Below are 16,441 nucleotides of genomic sequence, written 5' to 3' on the forward strand. Positions count from 1 at the left end.
ATGGTAGACGCGTGCCGACGATATGTAAAACCGGCAATAGTATTTTTGCCAGTATGATAGAGAACAATAATAGTGAATTAGCAATTGCAATGTGTCTCGTACTTACGTAAGTACTTGATTTGTGCTGACGATGACTGGCTGTTGGCTGTTTTCCATGTTGTCTTTGACCTGCAACACGCAGTGTATCCAAAGCCAGTCCCCTGTGGCCCTTTTCTGTACCCTGGCCAACAGTATGCAAGAACGGTCTTGTTCCGATTGTGTAACTGCAACCGATAAGTACAAACACACATTATTATTGTAATAATTATGTTGTTGTTTGTGTACACAGCGCACACATATTAACCATAGGCGTATAAGTTGATTTTAAAAGTTTTGTTTTTCCCTTCAGTACCAGTCGATTGTTGTACGGCACTTGATCAAAATATTATACTTGTATCTTATTCATATACCACACGGGTGGCCCGACCGTTTTGTTTTAATATTAGGTACATATTATAGTATTATATTTTCATTGTTTTCGGGGCGGACGCCTCATGGGCAGTTAATCACGGGCGTACCGACCACGTTATAACGTTATGTATGTCTGTATGATGTTATGGTATACTCACTCAGCCTGTGTTTACTCTGGGCCTCTCGCATGCACTCCCAGTGTAGCAGTTGGTACCACGAAACACCTTGAAGCTCTACGCGGGAAAACCCCAAGTGAAATTCTCCTCTGGAAATAAAACGCAATTCAATGAGACAAGGTTATTTAAATAGTGCGAGCAAATACGGTACGAAATATTATAATAAAATACACAATGTAAAAAAAAAATCAATTCATGACTTATTAAAAAACGCGCCAAGGTGACACCCATTTTTCATCGTTGACGAAAGGAGATTCAACTAGAACTTCCCTGATAACTATACATCACAGCTGTTGAAGGAGTAAAGATTTAAATTTCGCCTTAATGTTGTCTTACGCACTGTTGCGCTTTAATAATATAATATACATCTAAATTCTAATACCAGTTGTGCGAGTATTTATTCAACTATAGACTTGACACTTATATCGGTCGTTTTCGATTATTTTTACAAGTCAACCTACCCTCCTAAGGGTACTATTTATGCCTTATTCCACGTAGTATTTTTTTCCTCTCAGATTGTAATTCATATGTCTACCATAAAATTGTTCCGGGCGGAGTCCTGCGAATTAATTAGGCTTTGTTTTATTGTCTTGAAACCATAAAACTCTAATCGTCAAACGTAAGTACATTTTTTTTTATCATTTCTTTTATGATTAGGTATAATGTAAATTTCATAGGTACATAATAATACTGGATATCTAGAATGAGTATATCTATTGTAAATTCTGTCTTACTCACTCGCATTGTTTTACACGGGTCGACAAGAAATAAAACACGTGGAAGTCATATTCTATTTTTGAATAATGTTTATGTACTTAGCACAAATAATGTGAACTAGACATACTTTATTTTCATTATATTATGTACATATTTGTGTATGCGTTGGACGAACGGAAAAACTGGTTGGCTTGTAGGCGTTGTTTGTGATCGATATCGAGATTTCATTTTTTATTTAAATCATTCTCACCGCGTTACGAATCGAGAAAGTCGTGTATCCGACATATATTTCAGTTGTAATTACTTTTGGGCGATCGTGGGCGGTGGGGGTGTTGTGGCGATCGTTCTGCAACAACCGCGGCCGGAAAACAACATAGCCCCCGTAGTGACTATATAGGTTATACTTTAAAAGCCACAATAGCCCCGAGTCATAATATTATAACACTCTTGCTGTGTATACTGCGGTGTTGGTTTTACATTGGACCGGATAACATAGTATCTTACACTGTATCGGATTTTGATCAACTATGATCGATTCAAACGCTAGGTACACTACGTTTGATTTAAATAACTGATATTTATTGTCGGTCCAGTTATTTGATAGCTTATCGACGGTGATATCTACGACCCCATTCTGTGACAGATAGGGTAAGCCGCAGGGAAATTAATTTATGGATCCGTACACAAAAAAGGCTCCTACCCCTTACCTCATTTGCCAAAATGGCCTACATTTCTTATAAAAAAGACCCCTTGAGTACATTGTGATTATTGATGATGTAGGATGTAGGATGATATAAAAATGATCATAATAAAGTAAAAAAATAACTTAAGAATTATTAAATTCAAACCAGTTGACTTAATATAATATAGTATCATAGTTTTACAATGAACGTATACATGGGGATTTGCGACTATATAAAATTGGGCCCTCGGTATTTTCATCATTCTGTATTCCCATGAAGCCCGATGTCCATTCTGGAAAAAGTTTTGAATACCTCATCATCTCTTTTGTGGTTTGTGGTACCGAATTTAAGCTATTATTATTTTCCAATATTTTAGAATAGCTAAACAATTTATTTTTTGTTTGACAAAAACTATTTTAAAATAAAAACAAATAATAAGCAAAAGTAGACGATACTACTAACAATAGAAGAGGTGATTACTTTTTTGTAGAATGGAAATCGGACTTCATGTGAACACAGGATGATGAAAGTGCCAAGGGTATACTTTGTTCAAAAATAGAGCCTTTAAAGGCTATAGAAGTTTAAAAATAATAGAAGAAAAAAAAATGTTAATATAAAAATAGACCCATCTTCCCTGTGTTAATTATATATATATGTTTACAAATATTAGAAAAATGTAAAGTTTTAGTAAAAAGTTGCCAATACAATACTCCTTAATAAATCACAGTCGGCAGGCCCCTTAACTGCCAGTGAGTAATTTCAATGTTATCAACTAGAAATATTTGATAAGAACGATTGGTCATTTTCCCGACTCCAGTGTTCGATATTGCTGCTATAGGAACTAGGCTGTCTAGTTGTAAAATATACCAGTGATTAGGTATATAATAGATCCCGACCGAGTAAGAAACGTTTTTAGACTATACTGTATAGTCGATATTTATTACCGGCGCTCTTAATGTATAAAACGATAATGATAATTTGTTTGTGCGGCAGTGACGTGATTAATGCAAGGTGGATGCGCGACGAAAGCTTGTTGCCGACTGGATCGCTTTGGTTTTCGTCGGCCGACCTCGCCCACACGACGGGGATACCCGACAAATGGTTGATGTATATAAGAAAACTGTGAGACGAAGCAGACGACGAACACCGGGCCGGGTATAAAATCGCTATTAATCACCTAAGAGCTGTTCACCCCTGTAAGTCCGCGCAGTCGCCTGTAGTCTTTTAATATGACACACTCGTTGCGAAGGCAATAAAATATAATCTCGTTCTTTTCGTTCCGACCGGCGGCGGAGGCGGCCGACAACCGGTCCACGCACATCGTCTTGGCGTTTACGGTCTCTAATTATTACCACGATGCCGGATATGGTATTTTCGATAATTGTTTTTTAACGAGATAATTGGCGAAATACGGTGCCGATGATTTGTGTGCTCGGGTCGACCCCCTTCTTTAATAATTGGCGCCCTCCAAAACAAACCTCTCCTCCCCGGAGTCGGACCAGCATGCACACAAGAAACGTGTCACGGCTATATTAATGACGCTTTTGCGCATGAATAATTTAGGGCGCGCTGAGTAGCCGCCAATATATACTTTGCTCTAACTAATAAAAAAAAAAAATTGACTTCGCTAAAGGTAAATCTGTTAAAAAAAAAAAAATGGAAAACCGCGTTTACGGTTCGGCGGCTACTGTTGATCTTACCCATGGCGACGCGTCTTAAACAATAACATTGTACCCGTCTAATGGTGTTTAAGTGTTTTACATACATTTTGTCTACGTGTATGAACTTCATATCCATTGAGTGGATCGCCGTAAACACTGTTGTGGAACCTTGGACCACGGCTTCCCTGGTCTCTGGCATCGCCACCGGACTGCAAGTGGCTAGAAAAACTGGTTCGTTTCTGCTGCACAGTGGCAGATAGGAGAGGTAATGACCCTGCACAAGAACCACCTGTAGAAACAAACATACAAGCAACCTTAGTAAAACAAAACAGGACGATATTACCGTTAAAATAAGAAAATCATTTTTAACGTCTTTTTATGTTAAAAAATTGGCCATAGTTCAAAACTGTGTTTATGTAAATTGCAAACGATTTTACTATCTAAACCAAATCATAAAGGTCACACAATTATAAATAATATAATATATTAACTAACATATTACGTTAAGTATACGAATAATAATTTAAGGTAATGATGTATTTATACTTTAAAAAAATGGGTTTCAAGTTGGCGATACACGTTAAAGTATTAAATCGTTGCGTTGACAGAGGTGTAGTGCTCTCAGTAAGAAGCAAAATTGAGGTAAAAAATGGAACTGATAATAAATGACTAATTCGATTTTAGAACTAACAGAATAGTCTGTCAGAATGAAGATTTATAAAAAGAGGAGAGGTCCGCCTTATGTCTACGATCATCTAGGCAACCCACTTAAAGTTGTAGACATTAATAACGGCTTATTTCTATTAGATTCTAATAACCGTGCGTATACGTTTTGAAATTGGAAAACGACATGATTACTTTTTCTTTTAGAAACGATATTTTGTACACTCGCCAAGAGTAACGGGAATTTATTAGTTTCTTTTAAATAGAACATGCTGAATCTTTAATAGTAGATAATGATTTAGTCGGATCCTACGAATGTCTACTAAATAATTGATAATAATTACATATTGTTTACCGACATAAAACGTTAGCGGGTAACGGGTATAGAGTGTTTTAGTGATATGCATTGATAATTCAGATCGATTAAGGCCCTATGACTTATCTATGCATTACATTAGAACTTGATGAATACACGTGCAATGTATTTCAGTGCAATTATTTACATAATAATAAATTACCTTTTGGTCACCGAATCTCATTTGTCTTCTGGCGTTCCTGGAAACGTTCATCCGGCACAAGAACATCCGCTTGCAACCCTGGTCCTCCGCAGACGTTTGATTCCTCGACAGTTCTGTCTGAACGGCTTGGTGGTCTTGTTTGTCGATCATGTCGTACACGCTGTCGCCGTGTATGAGGAGATCCTCCTGCGCAAAACACGCGGATACCGTTAAACATTATTATATATATATATATATATATATATTATAATGCTGCAAATTGTTCATGTAGATAAAGATTTATTAGATCGTCAAGCGTTCGGGGAGTGACTGATTTGACGTTGTGTGCGTACATCTCATTGACAGGTGAACTCGAATCGTCCGAGTGTACAATACTTGAAGCGACCGAAACGAGGCGAAGGAAAACTATAAAAATAGCTCGTCCTACGTGCTATGTGCTATATGAAATCAACGCCCAGATAGGTTTAATCGGCTCACGGATCTTAATGGCATGTCTCTGGCACGGGGAATATGTACCAGGAGGAGGAGGAGGAGGACCACGTTAGTTGATAATAACCGGGGAAACGTCCCCGGGGTCGTCGTCAGCCCCCTTTTTTTTTTGTGGACCGAATAACATTTTGGTGGTACCTAACAAGAGTAAAAGAGACGAGACCCGGACGAACCACTGCGGGAAAGCTAGTTTTGTGCCTTATTTTGTATATCATTATGTGTGCCGTCCGGTGCATACACGACTATACAACCGCTGTTACAGCCCATGGTATGTCGTATTAGAATTGTTATTTTCCTCCTCGATGACAATGATGTATTGCAACGGCTATATAAATCGCGGGGGCATTACGGAGACACCACCGATATCGATAATAAAACGATTATACCGTTTAATAAAACGTCGGATAAGCTTTGCCGCAATTGACTGGACTTGAGCCGCGGTACACGGGCGTTTAACCTACAACCAAGTATATGTTTATGTCAGTTAATAGACCAGTCGTGACCACTACTGAAAGGCGTCGTACGCGCTTGTTAGTATATTATGTTATCAATTGCAACGAAGCGTGGGCGTGTAAAAATACTATCTGACGTTTTAGCGAGGCTTGTAAAATAGATCCCAGTCATCTCCGATAATTTTGGTAAAACGTTGAACTCTCCCCTTAAGTTTTAAACAAATTGAACGAATCGTTTTGAGTTGAATAGCTGATGTGTTATTACACCAATTAGTATTTGTATAGTGAGTGTGATAGATTGATTTTGTCTTATTTATTATTAGCCACATTATTTACACATTAGCCATGTAAATGCGTTATGTTAATACTACTATTATTAAGATAGTCGGGATTAGGATCTCTTTGCTCTTGAAAAATGTTGGACTTAACATTAGTAATTTTTTACGTTAGTATTGATAAAATATTTGGGACTTAAATCATATTGTATTTTCATTGCAGCGATGACTATTTCGGTCCTGGATCATAATTTGTTAGTATAATATCTCCAAAACTATCAGCTGTAGCTCGCTTTATACCATATATTCTCAATTTTAATAAAAATGGACTTGGACCCTTTTGCTTCTCGTGTACAGAGTCGATGGTCTCGTACTATACCTACAAACCAACAAAATATTTTTCCTCGTGGTGGTATAATATCTAACGAGTGAAACTATAATAATAATAATATATTATTATTATAATATTATCAAGTACAGGCGCAGCGGGTGATGCGATTGCGGGTCGTAAAAAACACTTACTAGCAATTATTAAATGCGTGTAAAGAAAATTACGATGTCACAAGAAACGAATCCATTTGGCGCGCATAAATTATCATATTTTCCTCGGCATTCGAATATTATTATTATCATCATGATAGCCGTGCAATGCCGTAAGTACGATTTATGCCGGTCGAGTGACAAACTTTGTTTTGATCGCTCTCATAATAACATTATACACACTAGCCATTACTCGCGCGTGTACCTATAGTGTTGTAAATCGCAATTATCAATATGCCAGCAATTATTGGAATTATAATAACATGTATATATACATATAAATAATATCTGCTAGCCGGTTACACAAAGTTCGAGTGTGGATGCCTGATTTGTTTGCCGTTATACTCATGTGCGTACATAAAAACGTCATTAATCTCCATTGTTTCCACGATAAAATAAATAAACACTCGGCTGGCGGCGTGGTCTCTCTCTGCAGGTATATACTGACCTTCAGATTTATATTATAGAACAATATAGTTTCAAAGCACTTCATTATCCCGTTAATAGGATTTCATATTTTATAAATCACGCATTATTCGGTTTTAGCAAACAAAAATTTTAATCGGTAATCTAATCAAAATAAAACTGATTGAAAATTTATAAAAATGTTGGTTTCTGTCTAAAAACAAAAATTCTACAAAATCTCCACTAGCTTTTCAGCAATACTCGGGAAACTTGCAATACTCGGGAAACTTTAATTCATTCGTTCCACTCAGTTTCACCTTTGTCTTCTATTACCAGCGTTGCCATAGTGTAATGACATAGTCTAATGAGTTATAAACACTTAAATACACATCACTTCCTATCATTGCAAAGCGATTAATTTTTTATCTAACCTTTTGAGGATCGGTGGTTAGTATATTAACCACTTTTGTTATTGCCTTTTAGGGGTGGTGTTTAAAGTTTATAACCACTTATATACACATTTGGCTTTGGTTAGAAATGATGATCACATCAAATTGCCAACTAAACACGCACCATTACAGCATGCGATTAAATACTATTTTTTTTAATTCTCAGTTTTACATACATTTTTTTTTGTCTAATCATTTTCTGATTTTATCATTCTTAGCATATCCCTTAACGGTCTTTTACTGGTGACATTTCTTGCTCTTCAAAGAGTTAACATATAAACTGTAATTAAATATGATATGACAATCATATTAGGATATTTTAAGCTATGTTACTTTTGTTTAAATCAAGTGGTTTATAACACAGTATTATTATAGCAGGTCTGTTTGTGAAAAAACTAGTAACGCGAGACATCTCTCTCAACAACTTTCTTGTAAATCTTCCACAAAAAACGTAGATTAACTGCACTTGGCCGTACAATATAATGTACACACACATATTATATATATTTACTTAAGATAGTGTGGTAGTGTGTGAAATGAAAATGTAGATGTGGGACCGACGAGGAAAGCAAAAATACCAATACACAGCGCCCGTTTTGGTTTATGTCTGTTTATATTACATTATAATGTTATTACTTACATTATGACCATAGTGCTGTGTGATTTGCGAATAAAGGCAAATACGTCTGGTGAACGTGAAGTGGAGACGACAAATTGTCGAAAAGTGGGAATGAGTTCAGACTTCAGATGTGTTTGTCAGAAGTGGAAATTTAATCTCGACGAATTTTTTAGGCTGTGGGAAAAAAAGTGTAGAAAAAAATAATAATTGGACGAGACGGAACGGCGGTGAAGTAGGACGTGTAGAGATGCGGCCGAGATAAAAAGCTTAACAATGTTTTTTTTATTTTTTATATAATTTATAATATTTGTGACGAGATGAAATAATCGTTTTAACCGAACGTCGCTGTGGCTGTTGAGCGGTTTTCGATTCAGATACTTTCTGATATTTTAACACAACAATGCTGTTGCCACAGTTGAATAACCTCGTTGCCTACCCTTAACAATTGAATGAATCCGAACAAATTACAATTTTTTTTTTTTTATTCGTAAATGAAATTTATTCATGTTCATTTGTCTACGATGGAAAAGTAGCGCTAAACCGTTATTGTACACGGGACAAGTCAGTTTAAGTAATTTTGGTATGTAGCGCCCCTGTTTTCATCATATTTTTTTAACCATAATTCATATTATTTTAAGTACTACAGTTAATAACTTTGATAATAAACATAATATAAATTATACCTGTATAATATTTAAATATTTTATTTATAAATAAAAGTAATATTTGAACTAAAAACCAACAACTCTTTCAGAATATTATAAAACAAATATAATACAATACCAACAATACATTTTTCCCCTTTTATTTAAATTGTTATAAATGACATTAATAATTTACTACATCAAACTGTTCTATTAAAATGAACATCTCGACAATATATGTTGTAATAATGGAAATATACTATTCTTATTTTTGCTCATATTTTGTGTAATGCAGGGACGATAGATGTCTTTTCGAAACGAGATACTTGTATTTTACGAGTAGGCATATGTATAAATAATTTACATTAAACAGTGTTAATAAGAATATAATAATATCTCTTTACTCTAGTTATACAAAGAGTATGACGTGTACAATATGTAGTATATTAGGAGTTTTATGAATTATGGTTTTTCTCAACGACCGAACGTTATTTAAAAGTTAAAATATTCAAAAAATCAATTCCAAATAGTTTTTTTTTAAATACACATTCACGTGTGCCTGCTGTCACTATATAATATAAAATATCGGAACAGCTATAGACCACCAACAGACATAAATGGATCATACGACGGTTTGTTTTCAAATAATAAGAGTGTACCCATTGCGCCCGGATTAAAACGACTCTGTTGGCACGGCATTTCGATAATTCACCAGTCCTATATCGTTATTTTTTTTTTTAATTCGACCACGGTGATTTTTTTTTTACGTTGTCCTCTGTAATTCTTTTAAGACGGACGTTATCGTGCGTTTATTAAGGCTAACGTAGAGGTACCATAATAATAATAATAGTAATAATATAAGAATCGAGTTTCTCATATTGTGTATTCAATCAGAGACCCTTCACAATACTATATTATAATATACATGTATAACTCACATGTTTAAAAAAAAAAATAAATCTCTCGAAAACCAACCGGTAGTCTTATTGAATTATAATATAGTGGCGTTAAAGTTCTTATTCAACTCGAAGGTACGCGTTTGATTTACACGCATCATATTTTATCATATATTAATATTTTAAATACTAATGAAATATACCGGATAAAACAGGATCGCTGACATCCAAACGTGGTTAAAGTTTAAAAGCAATCATATCATTATTATTGTTATTATGAAATGGTATTGATGAAAAAGTATTGAACTGTGTTTGGAAAATGTATTTCATGCGAATTTTCATAGAATCAAAAAGGATCTTGAAAAATACAAAAACGATTTACGTTAAGACGTATATAGTGTACAATATTATTATTATCAACCAACATCGGTTCCTGATTCACCCAGTATAACAGTGTATACCGGTGGCCTTCCAACACATAGTGCTCGCGCTGTTCGTTGTATGTACCGGTACGGTTTTAAATATTATACATTATATTACTGTGCGAGATTTACACGTTAAATTGGCTCGGTAGTCTGCACGTTTAGGTCTGATGGGATAAGGGAGGGGAAAAGGGGAAATGTATCGGGATGTGTTCACGTAGGTATAATCGCGGCGGCCAGAACGTGCCCGGCGCGACTGTTGGAAAAACGGCGGCGGTGGCGTTTATCTCGATGGGAAATCTCTGTGGTCTGGTTAATTTTCCTTTTTTTTTTTATCCGAGTACTTTATTTTTTTTTATTAAATTTTTTTTTATTTTACGCGGTCTACTCGTATTTGTTCCTTGTCCAACGCAGTGGGCATGTGCACGGGTTTGTCGACGATCTCTTATCTGACAGTAGCGAAGGTGGCGGTTGTACGTACCTACCAGGGTCTTTTAGATCCATATATTATATTCACTACTATGTACGTATTCAGCGTACGGACGCTCGGCCGAGGCTAGACGACTTAATTAACCTCATTAGCGGATATATATAGTTTTTTTCTCATATACATCAACAATGTGTATATACCTATATACCCAGCAGCGTAACAGATCGTCCGTGTAATGTTTTGTGATTAAAAAAAAATATCACAACATTGTTCTGTAAGCGCATTAAAAAAAAAAAATAATAAAAAAATAAAGTTTACCGGTGTAGTTCAGTACACCACCGTCAGCACGGGTTTCGTTTGCCAAAGAACCTAGTATACAGATTACAGTCGCACCAGTCTTCTTCCTATACGGTGATATATGGGACGTGGATTCTGCCAATATGTATGCGATAAAAGAGAAACCGTCGATTGTTTCCGTTTGTGTATACACAAGTGTATATATTATATTATTATAATATCAAAGTTCGCGTGCGTTTCCACCGGTATTGTGTTTGTGTGTCCGTTATCAGGACATGTCAATAAAAAAAAATACTCACAACTCGGTCAGTCCATAAGAACAATATTGTCTATACACACCAACTCGGGTGACCGTTTGCACTACGAGTATATACAGTAAACCTAAACATACATGTATTATGTGTAAATGACAAATGTGGATCTGATACAGCGACCTTACGTTTTTCTGCAATAAATATAATATTATATAAACATTTTTTTTATATCCGTGCAAAAGATATGAAATGAAAAACGATTGGTTAGTTCTAAAGTTTTATTTTTTTTTTCAATGTCGACATTGCAAAACAAATAGTCTCCGCCAGGACGCTACCGATTATTCATATGTATGTTTTATTTATTTTAATCGATTGACATACAATACAGTGAACCATGTTTAAAGCGGGTCCTTAATGAAATAAAAAAAAAAATTGAATAACCCGTAATTTTTCTTTGTTTTACCCCTATATCTATATATATATGAATAATCTGGAAAACTGTATAAAACATAATATTTTTTGTTTTGGTGTCGTAAGGTTGTTTTTAGCTAGAAAGGCTTAAACAGTAAGTATACCTATAGTATTTAAAAATCGATATTAAATCTATACACTGCCAAAGTTCCTTTCATAATATCAAACATTATTACAAATAGTTTATTACTTTAGAATATATGTGGGCATGTACGATTGGACGTAATGATAAACTGAACGTGATAAACTAGACATTTTAGAATTTTCAAAAACCGTTTAGCCCTATCTTCCTTATTAGGATATTCTACATTGTAATTTAATGAAAACAAATCGATCCGATCAGTAAAGCACCTATAACTTTAGAGTAATTATTCGCCGTCAATTATAAGCGCGATAAGTGTTCATAAAACTGTTAATAGAACCTGTTTTTGCTGGGTCATAAAAAAAATCCAAATTAGGATTATATTAACACTAACGCATTTATCATCAACGAGGATGACCGTGATCGTTGGAGGAGTATTTATTATGATATTTATGGGTAGATCCGACCAAAATATATACCCAGACGGTTCAAAGGAAAATAGCTATGAATGAACTCCTCCCTCGCTATTCATAATAAATAAAACTAAATAGTTTATTAATTTTTATCATACTAACAGAAACCTGTTACACTGTTGATTATTATCACAAGCCTGTGAAATATTTGAATATTACTCATTGTAAAGTCTACATGACCCCGGACCCTTTTCCTCGATAGGTGGTAATGTACAAATGTTGTTTTCCTGTTTTCAATGAGAAGTAAGCTTGTTAGTTTTCTACGACAGTGCCTCGTGTATATTGTCAGTTGTTGTACCTACAGTTTGCCGTATTATTTTTTTTTCAGTTTATTTCGTTTAAATTTCCCGACTTTGTAACACGTTCTTCTGTTACATCTGCGGCGACGGTACACCGACAAAGAGCTACATATCTCTGCACCGGGCCCGTGAAATCAACGTTAAGACTTATGCCATTGGCATTCATAGTGCGGCTCCATTAACAAGTAGTTTGTATGGGACTTTGCGCGTACACTACCGAAATTTGCAATAAAAACATACCGCTGTCGGAATTTCCTCGAGAAAGATACTTTCGCGAGGTTAATAGTTTTCTTCATGGCCAGCTATATCTGGTGGAAAAATCTGCAAAAACAAATAAAGAGAAAAAAAAGAAGATAACTCCTAAACGGTCTGGGAATATTATTGGCCAAGTGGGACACGTTTCGTTTTCCGTGCGCTAAATTTAACTCGGTGGGGGTGATCACTGATCATATTGTCCTTTGTCTAGTAGCTAAAAATGACTGACAATATAAGCCAGACTAAATAGTAAATATTATATGTTCAAAATTAAGTATGTCCAATACACAAAATGTCCAGTACAATAAAAGTTGTTCAAATAACACAATTTAGAAACAAAAACTAAAATGAGTAATTTTTTCGCTAAATCCGAATCTGATCTCTGATTTTTCTTATTTATCACTTTTTTTAAATTGCCTCCAAAGTTGTAAGTAACAAAAATATTTGAATTTTTTTCTTGAAAATTTGGCGAATTTAGTAATAGAGGTACAGCCTCTACAGTGTTCATTCGTGCAAACCCTGCTTTCACACAATAAATTACATGTGGCCAGCATCCTCTTCATAAAAGTATGATTGAACCGTTTTTTTGATTCTTTATGGCTTTTTTAAACTCAATAGTTGTAGCTTAATAGTTATGCAAATGCAGGCTTAAAAAATAAATATAGAGAGCGCTAACAAGTATAATTATTGTTATTTAGTGGTTAACAGTATTTTTTTTTTGTTCAAATCGACTAAGATCCATGTGCGTTAAGCATAATTAATTTCAAATTAAATATAAAATTACTTTAGGCAAGGTTAACCTGGTTTTTCACTGGGTATGTGTGTTTCATAGTGTTATACATTTTTACAGAGGATTTCCTATTGGGAAAAATGTTGTACGCGCCGTACTCACACCTTATTAGTGTATTTACAATCTACATGGTATAATTTAGCTCTTTGAGAAACGACTCGAGGACACCTCGTGCGATAGCTTTCCGTCGACACTTGTCACTTCGGCGTGCCAACTTCCTGAAACGTTAATTATTCACTTCGGGGTGTTTATAAAAATAAACATTTTTTAAAATTTATTTTCACGATTCTGAGTCGACGGGTCTCACCCAAAGCGTTCGAATCACTGTACAGGTCTGTGTGTATTTGGACACGGTTATAGAAATTATAATATTTATGTACCGGTGCTGCTATTGCGATCTGCTTGCCGGCCGACAAAATTTATAGACTAACGCGGGATTCGATGATGATAATATTGAACCGTGGTGGTGTGACGGGGGAGCAGTCAGCGGGGAAGTGAAAGGATTCTGTCGCCTATAAGTACACACCGTACTCGGGCTCGGTAAGGATAGACAGAACCAATATATAAAATAATATACCTCTATAGGTTTTGCGCAAAACGCCATTGACTGCATTGACACCGCGAGTCCTTGTAAACCGGGAGAGATATATTATATAGAATAATATGTGCCGGTTTATTATTTTAAAAAAAATAGTAAAGATGGTTATACACCGATAAGTACTGTACACACACACACACATTGTTACGATGACGATTTATGGGTAAGGAATCAATATAAACGTCGTTAATCGGCCGTCTCAATGGGGAGGCAATACGCCTATGCCTAATGAACCTTATCAAGATCTTACTAGTCTATTTTGCTGATGAAACTTTGACCGCCCCAGTTGACTTTCTATGCGTCTCCAACGACACTGCAAGTAACCCGTGTAACGCACTAGACACGCCGACATAATATTATTAGTTATTACCTACTTTCTAATGTGTTGGACCATAATACAACAATATCTCGGTAAGAAAATAATTTTCCGATCTATTGATTTTCGTTGTAGAGATAATAGTGTTAAGTCAGACAAAATTACAGCGTTTATTATAGGCTCAACTTTAGCGAGTCGTGCTTGAATTGGTTGCTTCGCAAACGCGGTTGGTTTACAATCACTTTTTTTTATGTTTGACGCTATGCTGAGGTCTTGTTTATGTCACGGGTGTATTTCTTTTGTGGTTAGACTCACGGTGTGATTTTAAATCCCTGATTAGATCCCGTTTCAGAAATATAAGAAGACGTCGACAACACAAAGAAATAATTGCTTCATCCGAGATAGTTAGCCAAAATTAAAAGGGCAGTAATGACTTTGTGCAGTGTTGATCATAGTAGTTAGTAGAGTATTGTAGGTATCTTTTAAACAAATTATTTACATCAAACATATAAATAACATATATAAATATGTTCGCGATACAAGGTCTAAGGTGTAGAGAAATAATTATGTAACTTTATGTTTGTTATACCTGAATTATTTCTAAATACACAAAATTACCTATAGGCAGGGAAATTATCCCTCCCCCTAAATAGTGTCCATAACCGCAATATTATTCTAAAACTATAATTGTTTTGTCTTTCTTTTTTCGGAAACGCTGTGAGACTCGAAACACTTTCTGATGTAGACTTATACACAATTTTTGTATTTTTTTGTACCAAAAAGTATTGACACGTTTACGGCACGTCTCGTATGCGTTTTTGATTTATTCCCTTAACCGTAAATAATTCTTTGAATTCTGCTTATCACCTCAATGTTTCAATGTGCCATTACCGCATAAATGGCGCCCAACGCAAACCGTTGACATTGATAAAATATTATTTATGTGGACTAGGAAATTTGCTCGCATTTTTTTTGCCGTTCGACCTTGTTAATAAAATATTATCTGCTTATATTATGTGCTCTGTTCGCGCATACTTTATATAGTATGACCTACACCTATTTATTTATTAGCTATTTGACTTATGTTGTTTTACGGCCGTCTTAAACGCAGATATCGTTCAACGTAATGATATCTTATGGGTGTAATAATCATTATCTGTTTTTTAACGATGCACTTGTAGGTTAACTATTAATTATTATACGTTACAATAAGAATAACGTTTTAACGCCTTCTAAACTTATCTGTAGAATGTTGCGTATAGCGCCATAAAACATGTTGAAATCATTAAACATATATATTATTTGTGTTATAACAGCTAAAGAAAATGTATCAATACAAGTACAAATATTATTTTTATTACGTTAACGACACGCTATTGTCATCGTTAGTTGATCATAATAATATATTATAAACAATACTTTTACATTTAGGTTTGTCACGCAAGACTGCTGTATTATTCAGAAATTAACGTTCAAGTTTATTCGGGCTAGTGATTGAAAAAAATTGTATATATCTTCCGTGCAACTGCCAACGTGGGTTCTAAACACCACAGGGCATATTGTCTAAGAATTGCTCCAATTGATTATTGTATACTAATAAATGCGTAGGTCTTAAATAAGAATTTAGTAATTAATAGTAATATATTTATATATATGTGTATAATTATAAATGTATAATATAATTAGGTTTTGTTTAGCTACGCACCATTGCACGGAAAAAATATATAGTTGGACCAACCAAAATTATATTTCATTTAGCTAAACACTTAATTGGTGGAACTATTAGTTAGTTATTCCAACTATGTATTTTCCCCATTGATCCCAGGTTTATGTCAACGACCGACTCGAAAGTAAAAACGCCTATTGGTTTTTTAGAGTAAATTTGTTTGTCAGTGAGGTTCGACAAAAAGTGGCACGATAACAAACGAACTTTCATTCTTAGATAAGTACTATTATTATTATTAATTATCATAACGATGGCGGTTTTCATACCGGCACTACAAAGGCGGCCGCACTTTGACTTGTGTAACAAGTACGCATACGTCTGTCTCTCTTTTGACTTAACATCATAATCTATCACACATTGCATTGACTCATTGTGTTTTGGACTCGGCGAC

General features: G+C 35.0%; 1 protein-coding gene across 1 annotated transcript in view; it reads right to left on the bottom strand.

Moving 5' to 3' along the window:
• The window catches only part of LOC126838871 (PAS domain-containing protein cky-1), a 100,771-nt gene that overhangs the window by 13,995 nt on the left and 70,335 nt on the right, over positions 1-16,441 (bottom strand). Inside the window, exons 5-8 of the mRNA XM_050573636.1 lie at positions 4,869-5,054; positions 3,792-3,976; positions 609-715; positions 107-263 (exon numbers count right to left, since the gene is read on the bottom strand). Of these exons, the coding sequence (XP_050429593.1) occupies positions 107-263; positions 609-715; positions 3,792-3,976; positions 4,869-5,054 (635 nt within the window). The remainder of the gene's footprint in view (positions 1-106; positions 264-608; positions 716-3,791; positions 3,977-4,868; positions 5,055-16,441) is intronic.

Source organism: Adelges cooleyi, unplaced genomic scaffold, assembly GCF_023614345.1.
Source record: "Adelges cooleyi isolate 19-005CV unplaced genomic scaffold, UGA_ACOO_1.1 ACOO_flye_CR_arks_rails_tigmint_CR_PRNA_30, whole genome shotgun sequence".
Taxonomy (NCBI): Eukaryota; Metazoa; Arthropoda; class Insecta; order Hemiptera; family Adelgidae; genus Adelges; species Adelges cooleyi.